Source organism: Ovis canadensis, chromosome 2 (genome assembly GCF_042477335.2).
Source record: "Ovis canadensis isolate MfBH-ARS-UI-01 breed Bighorn chromosome 2, ARS-UI_OviCan_v2, whole genome shotgun sequence".
In the NCBI taxonomy this organism is placed as follows: domain Eukaryota; kingdom Metazoa; phylum Chordata; class Mammalia; order Artiodactyla; family Bovidae; genus Ovis; species Ovis canadensis.
The window spans coordinates 71,429,119-71,450,209 of NC_091246.1; the positions used below are offsets into that span (position 1 = coordinate 71,429,119).

At 45.7% G+C, this 21,091-nt stretch overlaps 1 protein-coding gene and 1 long non-coding RNA gene across 7 annotated transcripts in view; one reads left to right on the forward strand and one right to left on the reverse strand.

Annotated features, from left to right (window-relative positions):
• Positions 1–21,091, reverse strand: part of LOC138433573 (uncharacterized) — a 315,433-nt gene that overhangs the window by 184,911 nt on the left and 109,431 nt on the right. The window contains exon 1 of one of the 3 annotated variants that reach the window (XR_011254362.1): positions 3,722–4,051. The exons of 1 other annotated variant lie outside the window; for it this stretch is intronic. This is a non-coding gene — a long non-coding RNA (uncharacterized lncRNA). Of the gene's footprint in view, positions 1–3,721; positions 4,052–21,091 lie in introns of those variants that run through there. One more of the 3 variants, XR_011254361.1, reaches the window with a different exon arrangement.
• VLDLR (very low density lipoprotein receptor) overlaps positions 2,472–21,091 on the forward strand; it is a 32,973-nt gene continuing 14,353 nt past the window's right edge. For all 4 annotated transcript variants that reach the window (XM_069576459.1, XM_069576460.1, XM_070292252.1 and 1 more), the window contains exons 1-3: positions 2,472–3,559; positions 3,742–3,896; positions 17,116–17,235. In XM_069576459.1, the coding sequence (XP_069432560.1) occupies positions 2,676–3,559; positions 3,742–3,896; positions 17,116–17,235 (1,159 nt within the window). In that variant the 5' untranslated portion in view covers positions 2,472–2,675. The remainder of the gene's footprint in view (positions 3,560–3,741; positions 3,897–17,115; positions 17,236–21,091) is intronic.

The window sequence follows — 21,091 nt, forward strand, 5'->3', positions numbered from 1 at the left end:
TCTCACTCAGTGTCAGGAGGTAGCCAGTTCTTTCTCAAAAGACTCAGATGGTAAATATTTTAACACTTTGTGAGCAACATGCAATCTCTGTTGCATTTTCTTCTACATTTTTTATAACTTTTTTAAAATATAAAAACCATTCTTATTCAAAGGTCATCCAAAAACAGGTCCCTGGCCATTTACTGACCTCTACTCTATATGACCATGGCAGAGACATGCAGACAGCAGAGAACTCGTCATTCTAGTCATTCAGAGGCCAGGCTCACGGGGCAGCCACTTCTTGAGCACTTCTGGTCTCATGCAAGTCCCATCAAATGCTCCAGGCCAGAAGCGGCACCTTAACACTTCTGCTCACAAATAACTGGCCAAAATTGGTCTTTCAGCCCCACCTAACTCTATGGGAGCCAGAAAGTGCAATCCTATCATGTGACCAGCAGTAAAGAGAACTGGAATTGTTTGGTAAAAATATGATTTCAGCTCAGAGACAAGTGCTCTGGAAAGCCTTTTCTGATTCCTTTCTATGCCAGTCATATTAGCTACTATTTCCTTTTAACCTTACAACACCTTGAAGCCTAAGCATGTGCTATGCATAGGGTATTACAATCATGGCAGTTTGCCTCCCCACCATATCCTGAGCTTTACCCAAGAAGCATCTCTGCATACCCACTGCCTAGCATAGTACCTGCTACCCAGGGATGCTCAGTGTGTGTTGCTTCAACATTTGTTGCTTCAACAAATGAATGAAGGTGGTGGATTGCAGGAATGGGGTTGCCTGAGCATTTGCCTGTAGGCTCTGAATCCAGCAGCATCCACCTCCCTGAGCCTATTTAGCTCAACTCTACCTGTCTCCACTCATGATAAATTCATCGGTTACTTTCTATGTTCATCAAATTCACTCTTCCTTACAACCTATCCTTCCAGTAATCAGCACTTTGCAGAGAGCTGGCCCTTGAGGCCACAGAGCACTCTGACTTTATGTGAGCTGGTTTTGTGTTCTGTTTGTAGGTCAGAAGGCAGGCACAGAGAGGTACTGAGATTTGCTCAAGTGACACAGCCAGTGAAAGTTATGCTTCCTTTGGATTCAACAAGAGAGCTGCAGGATTGCACATAGAGCCGCAGCTAAGTTCACCAACAGTTTGTTTATATCCTTTGGAGATATAGAAAGTAAAATGTGTTTGTCAAAGGTAAATCTTATTATACCATAAAAGTGTTCATCTTATATATATTTAGCTCTGAGTATTAATAAAATATTAAGAGCTGCATAACTATGTTAACATTGTACCTTTTCATATTTCTTCCATGCATCCCCTCTACCACCTTTTCTCTGTCAGTGACATAGCTCACTATCACATGTTCTTTCAGAACCCTGAGATCATTGAAATTGCCACACGCCTCTTTTTCCATCATCCCTTAATGCCTTGCATGCATCTTTACTACTAATGGCATAAAGCAGAGTTCAGCTCAATTTCACAGGCAACACAAGTGTGGCTGCTGCAGTTTGTATCAAATGTATAACCAAGGATGAGCAAAATAGAGTTCAAAATGAACTGTGTGTAAGTCTCTTCCAATACATAGAGTTAAACCCCTTCATGTTGACCAGTCACAATCTGGGTATCCTCTAGTCCCAGCAAAGCGTACTCTGACCTGGAATTTTCCTCTCCATCTCCAGGATGCAGTAAGTTTCTAATAAACATCCCATCTAATGTTAACCTTGATAAATGCCCTGGAGCACCAAGACAAGAGGATTGCAGCTAGGCAGGACCCCTCTACTTCTCATATCATCAATAGAATAGTCAGAGCTGGTCCTATTGAAATGGGCAGAGTTTGAGTCACTGGAGATCAAAACTTTTAATAACATATATAAACTCAAGGCTTTCCTGGTGGTCCAGAGGTAAAGAATCCACCTGCCAATGCAGAAGACACCAGTTGAATCCCTGGTCTGGGAAGATTCCACATGGCCAGGGCAGGGCGGGGTGGGGAACAACTAAACTGGTGTGCCCACAACTACTGACGCCTGTGTGCCCCAGAGTCCGTGCTCAACAGAAGGCAGCGCAATGAGAAGCACACGACCACAACTAGAGAAAAAACCACTGTGCAGCAAAGAAGACCCAGCACAGCCCAAAATAAATTTGAATATATATATGTATGTATACATGTACACACATACACACACATATATATATGTATACATACCCTTTATTTAAGAAGGTGAAATAGCTCCGTGTGTCCTCCCAGTCTGGTTAGATAGGGACAAGCAGGGGAAATTGAGTAAGAAAACCAAAGTACACAAAAAACCCAGTATTGCCAGACACAAAACAGGATTCAATCCTTTACAGAAGTCTTGCCTTTGCTTCCTTTTCTCTTTCCGTAAGCCTTGTAATTGAATGTTGCAAACTATGTCAAGAAGAATAAACCTACGGGTTTCCCCTCCCCCAAACAAGAAAAGGTTAAGCGTTTAATTACAGGCCCTCCAACTATCATTTGTGCAATTAGCAATTAACTAGAATCGTTGATGGGAGAATGGAGAGCTGTACTAGCGTGCAGCTCTCCTCCTCATCCCAGGCTGGGTTATTTTAGTCCCACTCTATTACAGAGGACAAACCACAACCACAAGCACTCTCCTTACACACACGCTCCCACATAAAGACACATTGAATTTTTTTTTCCAAGCAAAAATGGCATCTCAGCGTTCAACTGAGACAAGCAGCCCCAACCCCACATCAGAGTACCCCAAACGTTTAGATCCACTCCTCTTCATTACTCTGAAATGGAGAGGAGACCCAAGGAAGAAGCTACCTACCAGCCTCCTAGTACCAGCCTCTCTTTGGGGAACAGGAGAGGGTGGTATAGAGAGATGCGTGTTGCCCCTGGAAGCTGCAAGTCCCCCTCCCCGAGCTGTAAGCCCCGTTAGTGAGAAGGCAGTGGCAACAGCCTCAGTAGTTGCATCAGTACTAACTGCTGCTGCTGCATTTACTGTTGGCGGCTGCCGGGAAGGTACGGTAACGACTGTAGGGAGCGCACAGCTGCGGCGGCAGGTTCCCTGGATCAGGAAATTAGGGCAGGCACCGGGGATTGGAGGCGAGGGCGGTGCGCGAGCCAACCAGCGGCCGCCCCGGGCCCCCGTGAGCTCCCGGCGGACGCGCGGAGCAGCCAGGCCCCGGGAGCAGTCTGGGTGGCAGCGGCGGCCACGGCCACGGCCGCTTACGCTCACACCCGCACGCAAACTCACACACACCCCCGGCGCAGGCACCTGCCGGCCGGGAGCTTATAAGAGGAGCGCGTCGAGGGGGAGGAGGGCTGAAGCCGCCGCGCCCGCGCCCCCCCCCCCCACCTCCCCGCTGACCACTCCCCCTCCTGCCCCCTCCTCGCTCCTCACCCCGCGCTCCAGCCGCCGCCAGTGTGGGTTCTCCGAGACCCGCTCCGTTCTCTTCTGTCTTCTCCGCTCTCGGCTCCCCACCCCATCTCCCTTTCTCCCCTCCTCTCCCCTCGGCTCTTCTGCAGCGCCTGCATTATTTTCTGCCCGCGGGCTCGGCTCGCACTGCCGCTGCAGCCCGGGGAGGTGGGTAGGCGAGTGGGTTAGCTGGTGAGGGGGGGCGGAGATCGTGCAAGTTGTAGAGGAGGGGGTGCCTTCTTCTTCCCTGCTCCCTTTCCCCCCCTTTCGAACTCCTTCCCCTCCTCCCCTTCCCCTCCTCCCCTTCCCCTCCTCCCTCCCCGCCCCCACCTCCTTCCTCCTTTCCGAAGGGCTGGTAACTTGTTGTGCGGAGCGAGCGGCGGCGGCGGCGGCGGCGGCGGCGGCACCATCCAGGCGGGCACCATGGGCACGTCCGCGCGCTGGGCGCTCTGGCTGCTGCTCGCGCTGTGCTGGGCGCCCCGAGAGAGCGGCGCCACCGGAGCCGGTGAGTGAGGACGCGCCCCTCAGCGGGCTGCCGGGACCCAGCCGGGGCGCCAGGGGGCCCCAAGGCGCGGGTCTCCTTTTGCCCACCTCCCCCCACCCCCTCCTAGGAGGCGCCTCTCCGCTCTTGTCGCCTCTCTCTCTCTCCCTCCCCACCCTGGTGGCGCCTCTGAGCTGTCAGCACCGCGGCTCTTTGGTGCCGGGCTGGTCGGGGTGGGGGGGCGGACAGTGGGGTTTGGGGTGTCCTAACGCCTTTCCCGAACTAGTCTTCATTCCCTTCCGCTCCTTCCGCTCAAGCCTCTGCTCTGTCTCGTTTTTCACTCTGCTGGGCCGGGGATGGGTGATGTGGGCTTCTAAGCCATTGAACAATGGTTGTATCTCCTCTGCCAGGCGGAGTGTTAGGAAGGAGGCAGAGGGCCGGGTGGGCCGAGACGTGCGCTGCAGTCCGGGGCACGCTCCTCCGACTTCCAGGGAGGGTTGGGAGTGGGCGGCGGATGAGGGAGGGCTCCTCTGGGGATGCGGGGCGCCGGGTGCCGACCGGCTCTGGAGTCCCCAGCGGCGGTGAGGGGGCGTATGTTCGGTGGGCTGAGGCCGAGAGTCTCCAGCGAGCCGCGAGAAGTGCACAGCTTGCGCACCCGGACTGCGACTCCCCGGGCACCGGGCCGCCTCTGGAGTGAGGGTTAGAGGACGAGTGAGGCTTGAAATAGGACTCCCCTCTAGATGTTTCTCCCCTCTTCCCCTTTCCACTCTTCGGGCCGCGATCGTAAACCTCTCGGTCTCCAGGAGAGCTGAACGGGGGAGGGGAGTGGAACGGAGACTTAATCAGGTTAGTTTGCTGAGCCTCGTTCCCGGTGAGATTTCCTCGAGAGGAATCGAGTCCTAATCTGGCGACTGTAATTAGTCCTCATTCTAAACAATAGATCAGAGGGAGTAGCGCTGGAGCTAGGAGAGCTGGTGTGCGACTGTGGTTTGCAGGGGGTGGGGGTACTGCTGTCGGGTCCCCAGGGTCTACCTCACTGGGCCTGGAGCCCTGTCCTCAACCACGCTCCCACTTGGGGCCGCGCAACTTTCCCAGGCAGGTGTCAGCAAGCCCTTCTGAGAGGATTCGGTGAAAATCCTCGCGGGTCCCCGAAGCTATCTCGACCTGACACCAAGGGGCTGGCTCGCCAGCTCTGGGGAGTTGGGATGGAAAACGGCCCGCGCCTTAAGTACCCACTCCAGAGTCCCTAGCTCCTGTCGCCCGGTGGCTTGGGAGGCCTGCCAGCCTGCAGTCACGAGTCTCCTAAAGTGAGAGAGAACTTTAAAGTGTGTGGCCAAGCAGCCCCTCAAGCAGTACTTGGAGCGGGGGTTGGAGGAAGGGGGGGTGGCTGAGTCTCCAAATGCCCCCCCCCTGCCCTTAGGTTCTGACTGTCCCGAGCGTGAGAAGCTGGGACGGGCTTTTCTGCACTCTGCGATTGGCTGGCAGCCCGATCACGTTTAGATTGGTCACGTGACTCCACGGACTGGTGATTTAGCAGCTTGAGAAATGTTATCTTTAAGGGAACGTGAAAAATGGACAGGCTTCAATGGACTGCCCTCTCAAACTCTTTCCCTTGCCTGGACTCCTTGAAAAAGGCGTGTGTGTAGTGAAGATGGCCTCTGATGTGTAACCAGACGGAGCTTGGAAAAGCCCTGCTTATGAAAGTTTTCAGACTCTAACATTAATCATTAATGGATGAGCAATACTAACTTACTAAACGATTTCTCAGAGTAGTGCCGTGACTTGCATTACACCTTTCATATCGTTTCAAAAGATTAAGATACACCAGAATCTACTGATGGTGCTCCGGGAAGGTGGGAGAGATGATTCATTTTTGCTGTATGTTCTGTTCATATTCTTTTAAGATATAATAACTTTTCATTGGAGTTTAACTTTATCTTAAAAAATGCTAGGAATTCACCTAAATTGTCAAAGTAAGTTAGTTGAAGCCATATATTCACCTTGTATCAGGTAGGTGAGTGTCCCTTTTGCTCCCCTAGGTCACATGTGAAATACGTGACAAGCCGTGAACAGTGGAGAATAGAAGCCCATGCAAAACTTAAATTCTTCAAAGGAAAGGAGACACATCTTTTGTGAACTGGAGGAAATTTAGGGTTGGCTGAGGTAGATATTGACCTGAACTAACCCAGATTGGCTCCTGTCTGAAGTTCAAAGCCCCAAGGCGTGTGGGCTGACTTTTTGACCCTGGTCTTATACAGTCTGCCCCAAACATACTCATGATGCTGGTTTAAAATACTCTAGGACAGAGGAGGTGTGCTCAAAGACTTTGGCAAAAAAACTTAAGTTAGGCTAAACCACCAACCAACCCTGGGAGCTGTAGGACATTTTTGTCCAGCTTAGATAATCAAGATTAGGGTCTAGAGTACCATATATTCATTAAGGCCAGAGCCTAGGAGAACCAAGGTTTTGTGAGAGCTATTCAGATATGGCTAGCTACCAACAAAAGAGTAGACAGAACTTCTGTTGTGGGGAGTGGGTTGGTGAAATTGGTAGTGCCTGAAGGGATAGGAGAACAGAGGGCTGGGGAAAAATAAATCTGACTTACCCAGATAGCACCAAGAGAAGATGTGACAATGATGACCACAGTCCCCAGCTAGATTAGAGTAAGCATGTGAGCAGGGACTCTGGAGGAGTGTCACCAGTCAAGCTTTCCTTGGCAGTGACAGCCACCAGCGGTCTGGAGCAGCACTGTCCCCCAGATCGTCCCACTGCCCACTTCACGTGACATCTAGCTATGTACCTGCCTACCTGCCCTGAGTCATTCTGATTCTTTGCTCAAACTGTTTGAGTCGCTAGGTTCCTAAAGCGTGTATATAAAAGGCCAAGTTCAGAACAGCTGCCAAATATCAGGACATCAGTATAACCATACTGCATATTTTAATTATAGCCACCTACATGCTCAAAAGAAGTCCTTCTGCCTTTTGAAAAATCAGATAACCATAAACTCCATTTCACTTGAGTAATTTTGTTACAACTCTACAAGAGGTGAAAAATAGTCACAGTCCCCTTCTGTTCCAGGAGGAGTGTCAAACTGATCAAGAGCAAGAACTCTTAGAGCAGAACACAGCCATAAAATTAAGGGAACACATAGCCCTCCAGCTGTATAGCTTCAGGTTTTGATCTTGACACCAGAAGATGTGGAGCACAGCCTAGAAATAATGGAGATCATTTTCTAGTGTTTACAGAATGTGAATAAAGTCATCCCTCTCAGTAGAGGGAATAATGATCAAATTTAGGCAGTCACCTGTACAATTTCAAGTCATAATTAAATTTACTTTGGATACTGACCTTTCTTTGGAAAACCACCGTCACATACTAGTCTGTGCAAATTAAATCCCTTAAAGAACTATGAGAAGGACCATAAGCTTATGATCAAACTTCCTGCCTTAGAAACATTTCTCAGCACAGGCTAATACAGCTGCTGTCCAGGTGGTTAGACTCTGTATTGCTTAGTTTGTTCCTGTCTGTGCTTAGGTCACAGCACAGAGACTGCTTTCATGACAAAGAGTCCAAGAATATGTTGGGCAGAGGTGATGGATGAGATGTACCTGATGAGCAGAAGTAAGTGGTTCAGGGTAGTTGTGTGGCCCATCTAAAGAGTTGTCTGGCTAGGAAATCTGGAGATTGATAGCTCTTCATAAGAATTAAAGGCAGAGAACCCTTGGAGAAGGAAACTGCAACCCACTCCCATATTCTTATCTGGGAAATCCCATGGACAGAAGAGCCTGGCAGGCTACAGTCCACGGGGTTGCAAAGAGTCAGACATGACTTAGTCACTAAACAAACAACAAAAGGCAGAGAATGACTTAGTTCTGGAAAAATCTGGCTTTATAACTGAAAATTCTCAGTTTCACTCTGTGCATTATTTCAGTCTAAACTGGTGTCTCTTTGCTAAGTTCTTCTGTTGGTTTGCAAAAGAAAATCTAAACATCATTAATACCACTTAATGATGGTATTGAGCCCCTGGTGGTTCAGACAGTAAAGAGTCTGCCTACAGTGCAGGAGACCTGGGTTCAATCCCTGTGTCGGGAAGATCCTCTGGAGAAGGAAATGGCAACCCACTTCAGTATTCTTGCCAAGAGAATCCCATTGACATGGGGTTATAAAGAGTTGGACACGACCAGTGACTTCACTTTCACTGATGGTATTAGATGCCATTAGACACATTATGATGCTTAGATAGACTAGATGCACTGCAGGGACTAAATGAAATGGCAGGTGATACCATAAAGTTAGCATACTTTCCTCTTCATGTGATGTTTCCTGAAAAAGTTTGGGCCTGTTGGCTATTTGTGGATGCTAAATTAATAAGAGAATGCCTGCTGGATGCTGTGAGAGTAAATACAGAGATGTGGCTAGAAATGGCTTACTCTTTGCTTAGAGCCTTTGCCCACTTTGTACTTTAAAAATGCTACATGGGTAGGTAAAGCAGGGAAAGGGTATTCATGGCCCTGTATTTAAAGAGATAACTTTGGGGACAGAACTGTAAGACAGGACCACTGGCTAGAGTTGTTGACCTTGCCACCCTACCTTGGGTCATCTGAGTTGGCGTTACTACCTGGTTGCCTTTATATATTTTGATGTGGTGACTGTGGTAGGGAGTGGGGTGGGGTATCTGGTAGGGCCTGCAATTTGCCAAGCAAGGGAGATGATAAAAACCTTGGTGATAGACATTTGGAAATTAAATACTTCATGTTATAATTCTTCCCCCAAATACCATGAGTAAATAAGGTTTGTTTTATAGACCACCTCTCATCTTTAGTTTTCTTAAGACACCTTTCCTAAGTCTGAGTTATTAACTGATCTGTAGATTCACTAAGTAGGGGGTAGATTGATGCCAGCCTTTTTTGTCCAGTTGCTCAAAACCATATGCCCTCCATTTACTGAGTGCTAACCATATGCCATACAGCCCCAGACATAGGGGACACAATGACCAGGGAGCTCGGCTCTTCTTTCATTAGTCTAGCGGGGAAGTCAAACCAGGAAATCTGTGATCCAAAGACAGCCTGGATAGAAGCTCTGGATGGGAGCAAGCAGACCCAGTGGTTAAGACTTAATCATGAAAGAGGCAGGTAGCAACTGAGAATTGCTGGAGGTCCCACACGTCACGTGGGCCACAGCTTATGAAGTTTCTCAGAAACTACCAAAAACTTAAGACTCTCATTCCATCCCTGCAGATGATTCTACAAAGGTGATAGGGCTCCAATGACAATGTATGCCTGCCAGCATTACCAAAGAATGCTACAATCTGTCAGAGATAAAAGTCCCTGAAACTTCTAACAGGGTGCCGCTGCTAACTTTCCCTGCACGCTGTGTTGGAACCTCTCTGCTCACGTGGAAATGAGGCTGGTGTACCTACCCTGACACACTCATTCTGCTGACGTTGCATGATAAAGTATCATGAAGATGAGGTGAAAGTATTCTTGTAGGCATAGGGAACTGTAGCCTTTGAAACCTAGGAGTCTTTCAGAGTATTCTAGCTAGTAAAACAACTGCTCACACTTGGTTTCAAGCTCAGAAAACCTGGAAAGAATGATGTGGGGGTGGGGGGAGAAGTCTGTAGACCAGTTTCATTAGCGAACTAATAAATCAGCAGATGTGTCAGAGAATACCCACTAGTGCCTAAAGAATCTTTCGATGTCAGGCACCAGGTCCCAAGAGAGAAAGACACCTTGCAGGCCCTGCCTTGAGGGATCTCCATCCATAGAGATGGAAACAGGTAGGTGAGTACATCCCAGTATGTGAGAGCTATGTGACAGGCACAGGAGATGATGAGAAAGCCTTCAAACCACCCCCAAGTTGGTCAAGAAAGGACTTGAAGATATCGTTCAAGGATGACATTTGAGTGGGGTGGTAAGCAAGACGGAAAAGCTGGAGAAAATGGATAGGGAACCAGACTCAATCGTAGAGCCGTGGAGAAGCCTGCCAGTGATCCCATCCCTGGCATTCCAGGCCTTCCTCGGCTGCCTGATTCACCATTTTGATGTGAAGAAAGAGCGTGGCAGCCTGGAGGTAGAGGAACAGGAGATCAATTTAGATTAGGTGAGAGCTTGGACACAGCCAGGGCTTGATGGCAAAATACCAGGGGAGAAGGATCTAGGCTTGTTACTGAACTACTGATTTAGAGTAAGCAGTGGGTCAATCAAAGATGAGGCACAGGGGGAGGGGAAGACGGATTTTTAGAAGAACCTCTTCACTGCACATGCCTTCATGGTATCAAGGTAGATTTTATCTAATAGCATAAAGGCTTTACGCCAGGGATGTCATCATAATATCTGCTGTTAGACTGACTGCTGTCACCTATGTCCACCGAGTGATGTGCATAAGGGCTTATGGGGCGGGTACTGTAGAGAGCAACACTGAGAATGAAGTGGTCAAAGTAGTCACTGGCTCGTCGGAAGAATCTTAGCCTCCTGACCTTCCCACGGTGGTTTCAAAATGTGGTCAGGAATCAGCAGCGTCGACATCCTCTGGGAACTCAACAGAAATGCAAACTCAGGCCCCACACTAGACCTCCTAAACCAGAATCTCTGGTGTGGGGGCACATGGTGTTTTAATAAGTATTTTGCAGTCTAGTCAAGGCTATGGTTTTTCCTGTGGTCATGTATGGATGTGAGAGTTGGACTGTGAAGGCTGAGCGCCGAAGAATTGATGCTTTTGAACTGTGGTGTTGGAGAAGACTCTTGAGAGTCCCTTGGACTTCAGGGAGATCCAACCAGGCCATTCTGAAGGAGATCAACCCTGGGATTTCTTTGGAGGGAATAATGCTGAAGCTGAAACTCCAGTACTTTGGCCACCTCATGCGAAGAGTTGACTCATTGGAAAAGACTCTGATGCTGGGAGGGATTGTGGGCAGGAGGAGAAGGGGACAACAGAGGATGAGATGGCTAGACGGCATCACCGACTCGATGGACATGAGTTTGGGTGAACTCTGGGAGCTGGTAATGGACAGGGAGGCCTGGCGTGCTGTGATTCATTGGGTTGCAAAGAGTTGGACACGACTGAGCAACTGAACTGAACTGAACTTGCAGGCTTCTGATACCAACCTGACCTTGAGAAACACTGACTTTTCCCACCCACAAAATGAATAACTTTCCAAATGTATCAGGAGGGCCTTTGCTCACTCTAGACCAGAAATCCAAGCACTGTGGTTCTCTAGGAAAAGACCTGCAGGAGATACTGAGGCACCTTTTTTTTAAAAAATCAAAATAGGGATAGGGAAGGAAGCAAGGGCTCTGTCTCAACTATAAGGCTGTGTTAGGATAGGGTCAGCCTGACAAGTGATACTACCTCATTCTGGATTAATTTAAACTGACGCTACTACCCAGATCACAAGTCAGCAGAATATTCTGGAAGGAAGTGGTCCCGGTCAGGTGCGCTCTTTGGTATGCATGCTCAGTCACATGGTGTCTGGAGCCAGACTACCCAGGTTCAAATTCTAGTTCTGCCCAAGGTGATCTTGGCAAGTGCTGTCCTTCCCTTTTCCAAACAGCTTCCCTGATGTGTAAAAGGGGAATGGTAGTTTTGACAGTGTAGTATTGGAGAGCTAAATCAACTGAAAGAGTGAGGTCTTAGACTAGTGTTTGGCTAACAGTTAAAAAAAAAAATTAAGTTATTTATCCATGATTCTCAAGATCATCTCAATCCACTGTAAATAGGGAAACTGACAATTGAACTGTAGGACTGAGTGAATCAGAAGGATTAACCTAATTATTTCACAGTGTTTAGTTGACCCCTCCTGATTCTCAGAGACTGACTTAAAGGCCAGAACACAGCTCAGACCCTCTTTCCCATTTCCTCTTACTAACCCTCTTCCCTTGGAGGAAAACTTCTGTGCTGACTTGGAAAGCTGCTTGTCCTAAAATGAGTTTTAGCCTAAGAATAGAAAGATTGGCGTTCAAGTGGCAAGCAGTAGAAGTGAGCTCAACTAAAAATAAATGCCCTTGGCGGCCCCAGAAGTGCCAAAACAAATGGACTGAAGAAATCCCAGGAGATGATAATACCCGTGTGCTCAGCAACAGGAGGCCTGTGAGAGATGGGAACATGTGGCCTTGCTAGTTCCAGCAGTGCGGCAGCCACAGCCCCTCTGTACAGAGTGAAGTTCATGTCTGAGCTTGACACAGGAACATCTCTTTGTTGTGGGCGTTTCTTTTGGACCGCTCCTGCAAAGGTGCCACTCGGAGCCCTACAGAAAACTCTGGCCCATTTGGAAGGCTTGGCATTTACTGTAAGATCTATACAGTTTTTTTCCCCAAAGCTTACGTACTGTTCTTCCATATTAACCCTTACAGGGACAATTAGACAACAACAGCAGGCTGCCTGTTAAATACATGAAAACCCCTGAGTTTCTTGGAGCCAGTGAAATGCCAGCGTATCTGGGTAACAACGTTACCTATTTAGGTAATAAGCAAGGCTTCCATTTGTCGAGTCTGGTATCAATTGTGTGACAATAAGCAAGGAATCTTCAGTGTTTCTGGGCATTCAGTCATTACAAATGTAAACAGCCATGTGGAGGACTAGGTCCAAGTGACTTCCAACCCCCTGGCCCAGAGGCAAGGGTATTCATCCAAAGTATTAGAGCTGAAAGGAGACCCAGATCTAGTCCGACTGTTTGATCTCTTAAAGCTGTAGGACCCTTTCCAAATTCTTACACAAAATTTCAATGTTGAAAAGAAATACTGGTTGAAACAGAGACAGAACACCCAGGTTCCCTGCTGTCATAGCCTTTCCCCTCACTTCAACCACCTCAGTGCTGCAGAAGCATTCCTGTGAACCCCATGACTTTGAGGAACCCACTAAAAATCCCATTTACTCTGACTTTTCACCTTTCTGAGCCAATAGACCCTGAAATAGAGAATGCCTAGCGCTTGTACTTATAACTTTTTTTGAGGCATCATTGGCTTTAGCTTAGCCTAAGCATTAAAAAGACCTTGGGTGTCAACGATTTCAAGCTCACCCTGTTCCCTTTATGAAAGTATAATACTGAACTGGAGACTTAACTGTCATGGCTGGAAATAGACTACAAGGCCACAATCCTGTAATCCCCCCAAAGCTTTGCAAACCAAAAGCTTCTTAACTCATTTGGTGCTTCCTGGAGCTCTGCACGGCAGCATTCCTAGGTGGGCACCACAGGTGTAAAGGGAGGATCTTCTTGAAACCTGGACAGAAAACTCACTGCGCTGCAACCAGGTGACTGAGCTGTCCCCCAACACTGCCCATCCCTGTACAACACAGGGAATTAAACAGAACTAGGAAGCCCTGTTGGAGAAGGCAATGGCACCCCACTCCAGTACTCTTGCCTGGAAAATCCCATGGACAGAGGAACCTGGTGGGCTGCAGTCCATGGGGTCACTAAAGTGTCAGACAGGACTGAGAGACTTCACTTTCACTTTTCACTTTCATGCATTGGAGAAGGAAATGGCAACCCATTCCAGTATTCTCGCCTGGAGAATCCCAGGGACAGGGGAGCCTGGCGGGAGGCTGTCCATGGGGTCGCACAGAGTTGGACATGACTGAAGCGACTTAGCAGCAGCAGCAGCAGCAACAGGGAGCTCTGTGGCTCAAACAGTAAAGAATCTGCCTACAATGCAGGATACCTGGGTTCAATCTCTGGATTGGGAAGATCTCCTGGAGAAGGAAATGGCAACCCACTCCAGGATTCTCGCCTGGAAAATCCCATGGACAGAGGAGCCTGGCGGGCCACAGTCCATGGGGTCACGAAGCGTTGGACACTGAGCAACTAACACACGCAGGGAACCCTGTCTGCCCAGGAGCAATCTCCCAAAACAAAGTGCTTAGGAAGTAAGAAACTGAGGCATGGCCATGTAGCTTAGCATCTTTCTTCTCTCTTTAAAGAAAGGACCCTTTATAAAGTCAGCTAGCTTTACCCAGCCCCACCTCAACCCTGCTCCTCTTTTAAACAAGCAGGGATGGCTGGTTAGCAGCATACTCCACTCCAACCCATTATTTACCATTCTTGATGGAGAGCCATGTGTGCTATGGTAAAACATAGCTTTATGACTGACCTTTGGGCAGAAGCTTGGGTGAAGGGGAAACATCTGAGATTTTAAAAAAAGGTAGAAATTAAACTTCTGTTTTGTCTAAAGGTATTGGAATAAACACTAAGAAAATGCCTGCGTCTGTCCTATGTCCACTCAGCAGCCACTCTTGAGGCAGCGTTGCTGGGGTTTTAGCCCAGTATTTGTTACTGTTGATGACTTGTATGTAACAGTTGCATTCAGAGAGCCTCCTTAAGGTGAGAGTGGACTAAACAGCAGCCTTAGACTATTGTGTGCCCGTCTTTAATCTCAGAGCAGCTTGAGTGTCTATAAAATCTGTAGCTTCAAGACTCATTTTTAAAGAGATCTGCCAGGTACCTAACCCCGAAGTGGAAAACTATTATCTGTTGTCTACTTTAAAGTCCTGTCCAAGTCAGATTATATGGTTATCTTTTCCATGTTTTTTGCATCTCATTTTGACCAAACAGCTTTTGGTAACGAAAACCTTTTGAAAAGGTATTCTAAGTGCAACCTGACTTTTCTGTCATATATGTATATTTCTGTTCTCTGACTATAAATTGTTCTTTTTTTATTTTAACTTTTCAAATAAAGTACTCAAAGTAGATTCTCACCACTCCCACAGCCTTCAGAGGTAGTACGGATAAAGTACTATAGCCAGTGGGCCCTGGTTCAGATACCCCCCAGCATTTGGTTTCAGTCCCTGGTCGGGGAACATCCAAATGAATAAATAATAAAAAATGGTTAAGATTGAAAACTTTAAAAAACCCAAAAAACTGGGGCTGGGCAGAATTCCCTGGTGGTGCAATGGTTAGGAGTTAGTGCTTTTACTGTTAGGCTCTGGATTCAGTCCTTGGTCAGGAAATTAAGATCTTGCAAGCCATGTGGTGGGGCCAAAAAATTAAAATGTTTTAAAAAGTGAAAAATGAAATATAGGTAGGAAGTGCCATTGAGTCACACCCCTTTGAATCTGGCTCCTAGCTTAACTAGACTCATGAGGGCAGAATGATACATATAGTTTTGAAACGAGCACATTCAGTACCTAAGTAATCACACACCCATATAGTAAACTAGGACCAACTTTTAATCTTCCTGGGAACTAGCCACAAAGCCTAGAATGCTCCCAGACAGTAGGGAGTAGCTGATAGTAGGGAGGCCAACTAGAGCATTGTGTACATAACACAAGAGTCCCAGTCTGTGCTTGTCACTATAGCATCTGTTCTCATTCCTGCATGCCACAGCTGCAGATGCTGGAAGGTGCAGGAAGGCTCAAGGCTTTCTGCTTGGAAGGCCTCCCGAAGGATTCTACATGAACTGTATGCCTCCATTGGCTGGTTTTCTCGAATAGTTGCAGTATATCAGCATTTAGCACCCAGATCTTTGCCTTTTGTCTCAAGGAAATTACATCCTCCAGGAGGACAAACCTGCTAATGATAGGAAACACCTGAATGTTAGCTGCCCCACCCCTGGCAAAAAACTGAGTGCCCTACTTCCAAGTGTTCATTCTTGCCATTATACGAATTATATTCGTCCACTGAGCACAGGAAAACAGGCTAAGAGAAACAATACAGGTGTGTGGCTTCACCCTGTTTTGCTGTTCTCGCATCACTAAGTTAAAAATGATTTCCCTTTATTTAGGTGTGCAGAAAAGGGAACCCTCCTACACTGTTGGTGGGAATGTAAGTTGGTACAGCCACTATGGAAAACAGTATGGAGGTGCCTTAAAAAACGAAAAATAGAACTACCATATGATCCTGCAATCCCACTCCTGGGCATATATATGGAGAAAGTCATAATTCAAAAAACTACAGGCACCCCTGTGTTCACTGCAGTGCTGTTTACAATAGCCAAGACATGGAAGCAATCTAAATGTCCATGGACAGAGGAAAGGATAAAGACGATGTGATATGTGTATATTTGATTAGCCAAAAAGTTCATTTTAAAAACCCAAACAAACTTTTTGGCCAACCCAATACAATAGAATATTACTCAGCTATTAAAAAGAAATGAAATAATGCCATTTGCAGCAACATGGATAGAACTTAAGATTATCATACTAAGTGAAGTTAAGTCAGACAAAACACATATCATATGATATCACTTATATGTGGAATCTAAAAAGCGGATACAAATGAACTTGTCTACAGAATTGACTCACAGACTTTAAAAACAAACTTATGGTTACCACAGGGGAAATGGGGGAGGGGTAAATTAGGAATATGGGATTAATATGTATACACTGCTACATATAAAGGAGATAATCAACATGGACCTAATGTATAGCCTAGGGAACTCTACTCAATATTCTGTAATAACCTATGTGGGAAAAGAATCTGAAGAAGAATGGATATATGTATAACTGAATCACTTTGCTGTATACCTGAAACTAACACATTGTAAATCAACTCTCATATAAAAATCAGATTTAAAAAAATTATCTCCCTTCACCTCTTAACTATATCTTCTTCATGCTTTTTATCTTGGAGTCATTTTGTAAACATATCTTTTTCCAATTAGACTCAAATTCTAAGACAAGGAGCCATGTATTAACCTCACCTCTATCCTTGCCACCTCTTCTAAATCTCCTTTACTTTGCTCATAATAGAAACATCATTGATGAGTAACAATATAGAATGTGGGCAAGAAATGCCATTAAAGGATTAGGATTTGGCTGCATGATTATAGTGACACAAAATGACTTAAACAATTGAGAGAAATGAGTCCACAGGTGAACCCCTGCCCCACCACCGGCAGTTTGTAGGCAATCTATGTTCCCTATATCACTATTCCAGCCTCCATGCCTAGTTTTCAGGAACCAGAAAGGAACAAAATTGAGGAAACTGGATCCCCTGTCCCTTTGAGGATATTTCCCAGAAATGTATATACCATTTCTGCTTACATCCATCAGCCAGAACATCCGATGGCTATGACTCCTGCAAGAGACTGGGAGATCTAGTTTCATGTAGATAGTGTGTGCTCAACTAAGAACTCATTACTGTCAGCCACTGCCCCAAGGCCCATGCAACTCCAGCCCCTACAGTGTTACAGCCTCTGAGGCTGCACCTGTCCCTCTGAGAGGACGCCTATCCGTGGGTTTCAGGTAACTAGCATCTCTAACTTACCATCCGGGTGTCCCAGCTTAGCTAAGTGTTCCCTCCTGCTTTTAGGAAGAAAAGCCAAATGTGAAGCCTCCCAGTTCCAGTGCACAAATGGCCGATGTATCACACTGCTGTGGAAATGCGATGGGGATGAAGACTGCACGGATGGCAGTGACGAGAAGAACTGTGGTAAGTAAAGAGCCGCACAGTCTCACCTGTCTCCTCACTAGGACTTGGGCATTTTACTGAAAACGGACGACATTATCTTTGCTTCTACAGATGTGTTAAGATTCTGAATCCACTCCTAAGAACTGCTTTGAACCAGAGTCCAAAGATTCTATACTTTCTGGTCTAGGAGGAATACAACCGATTCTGTGAGGTTATTGACCTGAGTATGGAATCGTGAAGATAAAGTGGAGTTCCTATCAAATGAAAGGACCTGGTTGATCTTAGATCAGGCAAACTTTTGCTGTAGGAAGTTAGGGAAAGGGAGGGGAGGACCAGGAATAGAGACAGAAGACTGCTTAGAAAAGACTTTTTTAAAATTCTCAAATGGTTTTGACCCCCAAAAAGCAAGCCATGGACAGTAAGAAATCCCTTGCAGCTTCAGAGATTAACTAATTCCTGTCATATTTAGTCAACTTCATCTAGCATATTTAGTTACTAAGTGTAGTCAACTAGCCTATTTAGTCAACTTCAATTTGGATTCTACAAGCCATGTTCTATGAGTCCCAGTAACTCATAAGTCAGCCCAGATCAAAGATCAAATAAGGATTCTTTTACAAGTCCTTTTCTCCAGAGATGCTTATTTTAAAGCACTAGACAGGATGGGAGACATTCTCTTCCCCCAAGAAAACAGGGATATACCATTATACTGATCGATCAGCATTTATTAAAAGATTATTGTGAGAAATGACTGCTTTTGCAATTGGTGTGACCTCTCATTAAGCCAGGACAGCTGTGAACTACATGCCATGATGGCATTTAGGGACCTTGGATACAAGCTGAAGTTTGCTTTGTGATCCCTTTGTGCCATGTCATTAAATTGCTGAAGCAAGGTTGTTCATGAATGTCGGTGATAACGTTGTCTTTTACCTTTTAAAAGGTGTTACATAAAGATATCTGCTATACAAATGAAAAATACGGAAGAAAAATAGAAGCTAAGTGTAGTTCTCATCAACTGCTATCTTGTTAGGCCCTTGCCTACTTCTTCATGCATCATTACTAAAATTCAGTAGTATAAACATCCTGGCAGGCTGTCCTGTGCTTGAGCTCTCAGAGCAGTATCTTGGATGCCTGCATGCCAATATGTAAATTAGTAGCTCATTTGGAAGCAGAGTAAGTCCATTCTGCAATCTCAGGCAAGAAGCTTATCTCCAGTCTCAGGACCAAGAATAGTTCTATGCGACATGTTTACATCTTTGCATTCCAGTGCTAAGATCTTAATCTACTCTACAAGATATTCAGCTCCATGCTCTTTCTGTGTTACCTGGATAATATAATTCTTTCACTAGTTTTCTCACTAAAGGACCTCACTCTTGTCAACCGTGCTCTTGCTGTAATTCTTCTATGCTAAACTATGTATTTGGCAAAACCCTTTTATGTTCTTAGAGAGTAATTATTATCTCCATGTTTGGAAGTTCTGAAGTCTTACTTTACCAGCTGACTACCTCAGTAGAAACTAACCTGAGTCATTGTAGGGGTCATCACTGGCTTTTCCTAAAATAGTCTCCACATCAATCAGTTCTAGCTACATCACAGAAGACTTAGAAGAGATAAGGAGGTAGGTGTACATACAATCTAGATCACACAAAATGGGAGAAAGGAAATATATACTTGGCCATAATTTGTCTCTACCTTCCAGGTATGAGAGTAGAGAAGGAAAGTGGGAGCTTTGCTCAGGAAGCTGTGAATGCTTATTTGGAGATGTTCTGCCATGAAAGGCTACACAATTACTTAACACTTCTAAAGCTACTTCCTATTTTTTCTGTCCAACCTCTTGATGTTGAACTTGGTTACAACTTCAGCAGGGCTTTTTCTTTCAAGCATGTCAACTAGCATATTTAGTCAACTCAACTTGGATTCTACAAGCCATGTTCTATGAGTCCCAATAACTCATTCTTCTACAGGTGTTAGGCTGAACTGATAAATCAGTAACTCAGATACCCTCAATATGGAACTAGTAGTTCTGTTTCCCATGACACATCTAAATTTCTATCCATCTCTCAAGGCCCAGTTCAAATAGCCCATCTTTACCCTCCCAGTCTGTGTTCAGAATGGAGAGAGAGAAACCCTAGCAACCTACTGACCCTATTTGGCTTTTGTTCATTTTGTAATACAACCAATCGTTTCTATCCCTGTAACATCTTATACTTTGTAAATTCATGAAGTGTCTTTATAACCATTCCCTACTCTCTCTTTCACAACTTCTGAAGAGTATCACAGGGTGAATTACAATAACCGAGACCCTCTGGCATCTTTCTACAGGCTCAGGAGAAGATGGGCCTTGGATATCATTTAAACCATAAACACTGGGGTTTGAGCATTTCAGTGATTTTAGAAGCAGGTATAAATCTGAAAAGTAATATGGCCTTTCTTGTTCCCTTGACTAACAATTTTAGGATATAAATAATCCTTTTCAGATCATAAGTGATCATCCCATCTTGAGTTTTAGAAGTTGACTATAATCCTGTCTCTCCACTAACAATGCTCATTGCTCAGTTGTGTACAACTTTGCCACCCTGTGGACTGTAGCCTGCCAAGCTCCTCTGTGTGTAGAATTTTCCAGGCAAGAATACTGAAGTGGGTTGCCATTGGCTTCTCCGGGGGATCTTCCTGACCCAGGGATTAAACCTGCATTTCCTCTGTCTCCTGAATTGGCAGGCGGATTCTTTACCACTGCACCACCTAGGAAGTCACCCCATTAACAATATCTGAGGCCAACCCAGAGCAGCCCTCTGGTTTCATGTACTCTGAATTGAGAGTTGTACCTGGCTTAAACCCCTGACTTGAAGTGGCCTCTTTCATATTTTCAATAAATTGTTGACTTTTAGCCGATTTTCCATTCAGAATATTTGTTAAAGAATGACTTAAACTGGAAATTCAAGTAGAAAGTATAGGCACAGGGGCAAAGAAGAATATAGCCTAAGAAGGATGCTCTTGGAATGCCCTGTGTGGTTCCTTGTCAAGACTCATCTTACTCCCTGGGTAGGGAGTTCCTCATGGGTAGGGTGACCAACCTGCCTACACAGCTTTGCTTAGCACAGTCCTGGAATGATGTTTATCTTCTCGGTAAAAATAAGAGTACCCTCTTTCTACTGAGACTATGTCAATTTGGACAAATTACATAGTCACCCTAATTAAGGAGAAAAGTCTGCCATAGTAAGAATTAGTAGCAGAACTGATACCTTGTCTCAGGCTGTTTAACTCTAGTCAGTTATGAGGACTGGCAGCTTCCATAGTAAGTTCAGTGACTTTTAGCTGGTTGATGTGAGCCCACCCTTCGGTTGCTAAATACAACTTCTCTTACACTCAGATTTGAGCTTCCTATATTTCTTATCCAATCAGAAATATTGGTTCCTCTGCCCCAATACACCTGTAGGGGTGATGGTATTCGGTACTGGAGCTTGGCCTTCTGTCTCTATGCTAAACCCATGTATTGTTACAAGGTGCCCCTAAAACAGTTAAACTGTGAGCCAGTCGTAAGATGAAATGTTTGACTGTTAAACCTATGAAGCACTTAAATGACTTGGAAGAAATGCCTGAAAAGAATGACCTTATTACTCAATCTCAATGTTATAAAATGGGAAAGAAGTTCATTGGAAGGGATCCCTTAACTTCAGTGTCCTCCATGGCTCTCAAATGATCACCTTCCTCCTCTAGGGGAAAGGGAGGGAAAAAAAGATTTTTCTAAGGTCCTGCTGGATATTGGCAGTTGACTGCTAATTGACTTAGCTTTATTTTTAGAATAAAGTATCTCAAATGCAGTTGTACCCCTAATGGGAATGTAGGGTTCTTGGGTGAGTGACTTCAACTTTAACCCTGC